The sequence below is a fragment of the Triticum dicoccoides genome, chromosome 3B (genome assembly GCF_002162155.2).
Source record: "Triticum dicoccoides isolate Atlit2015 ecotype Zavitan chromosome 3B, WEW_v2.0, whole genome shotgun sequence".
In the NCBI taxonomy this organism is placed as follows: domain Eukaryota; kingdom Viridiplantae; phylum Streptophyta; class Magnoliopsida; order Poales; family Poaceae; genus Triticum; species Triticum dicoccoides.
The window spans coordinates 227,959,108-227,967,122 of NC_041385.1; the positions used below are offsets into that span (position 1 = coordinate 227,959,108).

The following is an 8,015-nucleotide window of genomic DNA, read 5'->3' on the forward strand; positions in this document are numbered from 1 at the left end:
TATAGATACATTGGAGACGTATCATTCTACAACTACAATAGCATTAGTAAGAAGCAACACCAATATCATTGTCATTGTCTTCTTTTGGTTGCTTCTCTAGTACTTAATGTATTGGGTGTGCGGATTGTGTTGTGGCGTGGAGTTAGCCGTGTGTGGCCGCCTTTAAATAGGCCGGACATCCGGGTGCGTCAATGTGCGGTGCTGGAGTGGGTTTCTCGATCGGCGAGCCTGCTTAATGGCGGCATACAGACGAACGGGGCATTCAATGGACGTGGTAGATATTCATCTAGTCCAGTTTAGTAACGCGTCTCTGGCATTGAACAGGCGCGGACACTGGAGATGCGTCGCGGGTGGCACTGCGCCACTTTAATGGCGAAGGCAGCGAGAGGTCGCGTCCGCTCTGAACCGTTTTCAATATGGAGTGGCGTGCTCTATAGCAGCATGAATGCGGGCAGCTGGCCTTCGGCGGGAACACACGTGGGCGAGGGAGGAGGGGGTTTGGGTGGGCCAGGGTGGTCAGAAGCGGGCGTGGTTGCTGTCTCGACGCCCCGCAAAACCCCCCATGTTTGTTTCCGGTTTGCGGGAGAAAGTACGTATAGATCATCCTACGGACCAATACATGCCCGCATTGGATGTCTTCCACAGTTAGGCGTATGCGGGCAGTTTGAGGGTTGGCGTTGGAGATGTCCTAATGCTCGCAAATCAGCTTCTTCTGGATGTCATTTTCTGTTTGAAGGTAGGAATTTTAATTTCAAGGCTCATCGCTTAGCAAAACACGCTAGCTCTTTAGGTACTGATCGTTATGTATGGCTTGGAACTCCTTATGATCTGGTCATGGTACATGTAAACGTTCGGTTTGAAGTTTAATAAAGCATGTGTTTGCCCAAAAACAGCAATTGCAGAGGCCCACCTCACTCGACATGCTACTATTATGGTATTACCATCACAGAGAAATCTAATTATGCCCCTGAAAAAGATCTAATTATGCATTGACTCAAACACCCATTAACCACAACATGGAAGAAATCCGTGTTAGCATCGCAATTCAGCCTCTATGGACTTTAGCAATCGTCCTTACAACAATCTTAACAATCAAGATTTTGCCTGATCTACTGGGTTGCTCAACATATAACATCAACATACCTAACCTATCACAATACACTTCCCAACCAAATTCCGTCACTTTAGTTTTTTTAGATGGAACACTCGTATTCCATTAAGGCACGGCTAAATCGCCTGTAACATCACATGTTACATCATCTTGATAGTTAGAGAACCGCTTGTTAGGCATTTCAGCAGCTAATCCCGCACCAATAGCAGCTAGCACATGCGCTGGCTTGTTACATTCTCGTGGCGTATGTACTACCATGGCCTGAATAAATTGTGTGGCAAGCTTCATCTTAATCTCTTTAAACATTTATCCCAGAGAAGACAAGTGATAATCATCCAAAGACATAACATGTTGTAGCACTAAACAATCGATCTCAAATTGGACCCTGCCCACCCCCATTTGATCAGCCCAGTTATCAGCAGTACAAAGGGCCACCGTCTCAACGTGTAAAGCATTGAAGATGGATTGGGATGAGCCAGCTACAGCGAAGAGTATTTCACGGAAGGCATCTCTGCATATTAATCCCCATCCACTATGCATTGTGTTTAGAAAAAGCTTCATCAATGTTAATTTTAATAAAATCTGTCGGTGATGGCTTCCAAGAGCTATGTATGATTATGTGGGTAGCCGCTTTCTTGTTCAGAAACTCATTCCACTCATTCACATGAAAACGAGCAGCATTTGGAATTCTTCTACCGTGGCTCTGCATTCACCATAATTTCCACGGTTTCTCTCATGCCACCAAGACCAAAGGAGAGCAATGTTAAGCATTCTTTGCTCCTCTGAAAGTTGTAAGATTGCATCTACTACTTCCCTTGCCGAATTTTGTTGTGACAGCTGCACTCTCACCTCCTCCAGCATTAACGCTCGTCATCTTTCGCTTCACTCATTTGCATTTCAAAAAAAGATGCCCCCCATCCTCAAATAACTGGCCACAAACAACAAATCGTATATCAAGCTCTACACCCCTTTTACTGACATTCACATACATTGGGTGACTATTATGCGTGAATCTCCACAAGAAATGATGCATCTTTGGAGGACACTCTTGTTTCCAAATAGCCTTGAAAATTTCAAAATCATGTTCTCCATTTGATGAGTTGGCACCTTGCTGTTTGTTATCCTCCCTTATCAACATGTCCACATACGCTTTACATGCTGATTTGACCGAGAAACCCCCTTTGATGTGAAGATGTCACTTTAGTTTGTGTAGGCTTGTTTGACAAGGAACACACTTTGTTGAATTGTAGACATTTAAAAGGGGCCGACGGGTTAGTCAAAAGAAAATCCCAACACCAAAGTCCACTTCCCCCCGTTCCGTTCCGTTCCGTTTCTCAGGTTCTCTTTCCTCACACCATCGACACGAATCGAATCCCCGCGTGTCCCGAGTCGAACCGAATCCCTTCCATCCCCGTCGATCGCCCACGCCCAACATTCGGGGAGGAGGAATAGCGGAGGAGGAGGAGGAGGAGGCCAAGGACCGCCGCCGCCGCCATGGCCGCGCTGCCGGTGATGAAGCTGGGGACGCTGCTGCTCCGGACGCTGTCCAAGCCTATCGCCAACCGCCTCAAGAGCCAGGCCGCCGTCCACCCCAAGTTTCGCGACTTCATCATCAGCATCGCCCAGGTTCGATTCTCTCCGCCCTCCCGCATCTCCTTTCCAGGGCAAGGACGGCGCAGGACGAAGCTGTTGGGATGGCCCATGGGAGGAGATCTGATTAGGTCTTTACAGATTTAAAAAGTTTGAAAACTGATGAATTAGCATTTTGTAGTGTTGCTGCGGTCTGACGACACTTTTGTGCAGTGATTAACTCAGGATGACAATGGTTTCTAATTCCATGACAATGTGCCTTATGTGACTTGGAAAGCACGGTTATGTAATGTGGTTTAGAAAAGAACTTTCAGGTCGCACATCTATCAATCAGGCTTACTTAGTTTATTAGAATTTCATCAGGAATTAATTAGTGCTTTCTTTATCGGTAAACCCAGATACTCTTTATGATAGATTTGATGTCTGTAAGAGCAACTCTAGCAGATGTGCCATATCCGCAGCCTCCAAAACCGTTTTGAAGGGCGCTCCATAAATTATTGAAGGTTGCGGAGACTCTGCACAAACACTGAGCTTCCATAACATTTCCCCTCTTTATTTATTTATTTTGGTTGGATCAACTCAATAATACTTCTAATTGGAGGGATTCAAACAGTAAAACTTGATTAAATTCGAATGCCATTGAAATACAAAGTTCTTATATAGGGGGAAAATGTTGATAAATATATAATATAGGGGGGGGGGGCGCTTTTTACTTATTATGTAGCAACTGGATTAGTAGTCCGCGGCGGGTCGAGGACTACATGCAACGAGCCGGGCCGGCGTGGGACTTGTAGGGGACAGGATCAGCCTCATAGACGCGGCCACGGCCCCTGGTAGCGCGGTAGCGCAGAATTGGGCGAGCGCGCCTGCATCCCATGTCGCCCGGGTGCCGTCGTTGTGGTCAGGCGTGGCTTGGCCAATGGGGATGGTCCCAGATGGCGTGCTCTATCTCCGTGGTCACCGTGTGTGCTGCCGCCGCAACATCGTAGTCAGCCCAAATGGCGTGCTCCCTCTCTGCCTCCAACGCCCGTTCTACCACCATCTCCTCGAAAACTACGCTGGCACAGGCGGCATCTTGGACGTAGGCGGTGTGAGGCATCCCAAGCCTCCCTGGCAGTGAGGGAGTGGTGGGAAATCGGATGTGGCCGGGCATCGGCGTGGCGTCAGGCTGCTTTTAACGGGGCCGTGTTGCGGGACTCGTCGAGGACGGACTAGAGGAGGGGATCCTCAACCTTGGGTCGTCCTTGGAGTCAGCATGCTACAACATGTTGTGTGACTCGTCGAGGATGGACTGGAGGGGTGGGTCCTCGACCTCGGGTCCTCCTCGGAGTCAGCGTGCTCCAGTGCGTACCAACGGTCACACTACTACTATTTGATGTTGTCTGCCTCCTCCTACATGACCTCCTTACCCAACTGCCATGCCTCCTCTGCCGTGAGCTCGACCCAATCTGGCCTTGGGTGAAGTTACACGGTCTCCTCGAAGGCTACACCGACCCTGGTGGTGTCGTGGAAGTAGGCGGCGTGGCGTGCTTCCCAAGCCTCCCTGGCAATGAGGGAGCTGTGGAAAGTTGGACATGGACGGGCATCAGCGCAGGGTAAGGCAGCCTTTGACGCGGACGTGTTGCGGGACTCGTCGAGGACCGACCAGAGGAGGGGATCCTCGGTCTCGGGTCGTCCTCTGAGTCGATGTGCTCCAACGCGTACCAGCGGCCCCACTACTACTCCTTGATGCCGTCGGCCTCCTCCTGCGCGGCCTCCTTACCCAACTGCCTTGCCTCCTAAACTTCTCTAGCAATGAGAGAGCGGTGGGAAGTCGGACATGGCCGGGCATCGGCGCGACGTCAGGCAGCTTTTGACGCGGCCGTGTTGCGGTACTCGTTGAGGATGGACTGGGAGAGGGGATCTTCGACCTCGGGTTGTCCTCGAAGTCGGCGTGCTCCAGCGCGTACCAGCGGTCCCACTACTCTTGATGTCGTCGGCCTCCTCCTACGCGCCTCCTCGCCCAACTGCCTTGCCTCCTCCATCGTGAGCTCGACCTAGTCTGGCCTTGGGCGAAGTGACATGGGGAGAACGAGAAGTGGTGTAGCCGGAGAAGGAAGGGGAAAAGGTGGAGAGGGGAAGTGGAGTAGTGGATAGGGACGGGGAGGCGCCGGCCTCTTAATAGCTGCGGGCGGCTGGCCGACGGGAAAATGTGGCGGGAACGGGCGCAGGCAGTTGGACACGTGGTTGCGGCCATTGAATGGCTCATTTCCCGGTGATATAAGTGGCTACGGGATTCGTATGGGTGACTGCACCATTGGAACAGAGAGAAGAGAGAGGAAGAGGCCGCGTGGGCGGATGGCGAGAGAGGTGAAACTTCCCGCACAGGTGGTTAGGTTTGGACCGCGCTCCAAAACATCACCCCCGGCCTCCAAATATGGTGGCTATGAACCTGGTTTTGGAGTGTGTTGCATACTTTTTCACGATCCAGATCCATATGGCGAACTCTGCTAGACTGGTTTTATCTGGTGTTTCACCGTAAAAGCGGTTATTTTGGCAATCGGATCCTTTTGGCGACTCTGCTAGAGTTGCTCTAAGTTCAAGTATTGTTTGAATCATTAGAAATGTGAGGGGCTGTTTGGTTTTAGGCCTAGCAATGCCACACTTTGCCATAAAATGTTGCCAAACTTGCGTAAGGTTAGTTCTTCAAAATGAGAGCCACAAGTTGGCAAGCCTAAGGGAATCTTGCCACATTTTTTGTGTGTACGTCTATGCCATGTGGGGCCCTAGTGTGGCTTGCCTAAGGTGTGGCTTGAACCAAACACTCACCTAAGTTGGTCAAACTTGCCTAACCTTAGGTGTGGCAATCTCTGGCAATCTTAGTCACAAACCAAACAGCCCCTGAGAGTGAACCTCAGTGGCAGATTTTCTGCCTCGGGGTTATGTGTTTTGGTAGCTGTGAACAACTAGCTATTCCTAGTTACTGGAACAAATGATCTGGAACTAATTATACTCTAGGTCCTCATATTTATTTTCGTGTGATCGCCTGAGAGGCAGGATCATTCCTTCTCTTTTAGTTGTCAAAACAAAGTGAACTGACAATCCCTATAACACATATTGCAGACAAACCATCGTATCACTACAAGGATACAAAGGCGCATTTATGGGCATGCTACTAATGTGGCTATCAGACCTTTAGATGAGGAGAAGGCAGTACAAGCTGCTACAGATCTCATTGGAGAAGGCTTCATCTTTTCGGTATTTTCTAAGCCCTTGGTTAACTTTACGTACCTTGCTGTAATACAAGCAATTGAAATTTCACCAAACAATAATAGCCTTATGCTATGTCTCTGATTGTAGGTTGCTGTCGCTGCTTTAATTTTCGAGGTGCAAAGAAGTGCTAGGTCAGAGGCTAGAAAGGAGGAAGCTCGTAAACAGGAACTTGAGGTAGCACTGTATATTTTTTTACTTTATTATATTATTTCTCTACATTGTCTTATTTCTTTGCTTAGTTCTCTAAAATCAGTTAAATGGACCGTGCTAACATGTCCATGCATGCCATGTTTGCTATTCAGTCCTATAGCGGTTAATTATTATTTTTATCTTGAGAAACACTGCACACCAGAAAACCGTATCTATAAGCCCCTATTGTGTAGCCATCGGACAGACTCAGTGCTAGAAGCTCCCACACCAGGTGGAATCTGGGGAAGGATTATATAAGGCAGGCCATAGAAATAAAAGAAGTTGTACTTAAATTCTTCAGATAAAGCTCTTTCCGTTGCACATTTTGTGTTAAGAAAGTTTATTAAATGCACAATTTGGTACAATTGCAGATAATTAGGATGTCTCTAGTGTCTTAAGAACACAGGATTTTACTAGGTATATTTTTGAACTAAATCTCAAGCAACCCCTCATCCAAACATCCTGATTAAGTGACTACCAGAGACTGATCATATGATCATTCCTAATTTATTATATCAGGTGATAGTTTGTACATGCTATGTTACTATCAGGTACATGGAATGGACATGCAGATACTAATTTAATATGCTAGAAGATTTTATTCAACCATCTGGCCACCATCTTGAACTCTCTTCTGAAAACATGTGGAAGTATGTAAATACCTGGGATGCTAGGAATTAACCCAATAAGCATACTAAGGTACTAATGACGACAACCACAGGCTGTTCTTTCCATTTCCAACTGCATTGGTCATAGTTATAGAGAATGGTTAGTGCCTACAAAATTTAATCTGGTAAATCATATTTTCTTGATATGGTTGACAAATATATGTTTGATGGGTGGAGTATACAAGTTGAAGAATGATGGGGTTGATAAGATAAGTGCAACTATCACAGATTATAGATTTTGCGACTAGTTGTTTAAATGGTATTTGCTCAATATGGAGGGGAGAGGAAATCAAATTACCGAATCTGCGCAAAAGTGAGCAAATTCAAAATTATGCTAATTAAGAATGAGATTTCTGTAATCTATATTTGTTTTGTATATTTTTATAAATCACATACAGTCAATTAGAATGTATGTATATTAAAATAATAACATTTTGGGTAGTCGAGAGTACATTAGTTTATTAAATTAATCCCTTGTGGCAAGTTAGTTGTACACATAGGTTTCGATCAGAACACATGTGTTCAATTGTTTTCCTTCCCAGTTTATAATGTTTTTCACTCATCATAGGTCTAATTGTATACATAAGTTTCGATCAGACCATTTAGCTTAATGTTTTTCACTGATCCACAGGAACTGAGACAAAAGGAAGAGATTTTAGCTAAAGATTTAGAAGATCTCAAGGTGAAGCTGGCTGAACTTGAGCGCCTCGCCAAAGGCCGGGGCCTTTCTGGCATATTGAACTTCAAAGGTGTCAATGCAGCAGATAGCAGCAAGGAAGCAACACCTGCTTGATTTGTCGATTCAACTTTGGTCAGGAGAAGGGGCATGTTGTGTTGTTGAGCTTATGCACAAAGCACCTTGAAATCGGCTAATTGGTTTATTCTGTCACAGTTCTTTGATATTATAGCCATGCCCATTCGTTGGGTGAATGGATCAAATTTTATGGTGGTTGATCCATTAGACATCCTGAAATAATAGTGTGATTGTGTGAGGAAAAAGCCCAGGTACTTCTGGGTAAGTGACCACAGAACAAGATATAAAGATGAATGTGTTCTTACTTTGGGCCTTTGGCTCGCTAACACATAAGTGAGAAGTATGATTGTGCTGTGGGCTCCCAACAGATTATTATCCGAAATTTCTCCTCAACCATGTCGGTGATCCATTGTGAGAGACTGATACCAAGTCAGAATGAAACGGTTTGTTT

The 8,015-nt window shown here is 46.4% G+C and overlaps 1 protein-coding gene across 1 annotated transcript; it reads left to right on the forward strand.

Annotated features, from left to right (window-relative positions):
* The first annotated feature begins 2,389 nt into the window (after nt 1–2,389).
* LOC119275640 (OPA3-like protein) lies at nt 2,390–7,939 on the forward strand. Its single transcript, XM_037556530.1, has 4 exons — nt 2,390–2,737; nt 5,804–5,938; nt 6,041–6,127; nt 7,442–7,939. Exons 1-4 carry the CDS (start codon nt 2,606–2,608, stop codon nt 7,601–7,603), a joined length of 516 nt encoding a protein of 171 aa, XP_037412427.1. The 5' UTR covers nt 2,390–2,605; the 3' UTR covers nt 7,604–7,939.
* The last annotated feature ends 76 nt before the right edge of the window (nt 7,940–8,015 follow it).

Excerpts from the sequence above, each read along its gene's own strand:
- LOC119275640 (XM_037556530.1), top strand. The coding sequence starts at position 2,606 with ATGGCCGCGCTGCCGGTGATGAAGCTGGGGACGCTGCTGCTCCGGACG. Across the intron at positions 5,939-6,040 it reads GAGAAGGCTTCATCTTTTCG|GTTGCTGTCGCTGCTTTAAT; the intron begins GTATTTTCTAAG and ends CTCTGATTGTAG. Across the intron at positions 6,128-7,441 it reads CTCGTAAACAGGAACTTGAG|GAACTGAGACAAAAGGAAGA; the intron begins GTAGCACTGTAT and ends ACTGATCCACAG.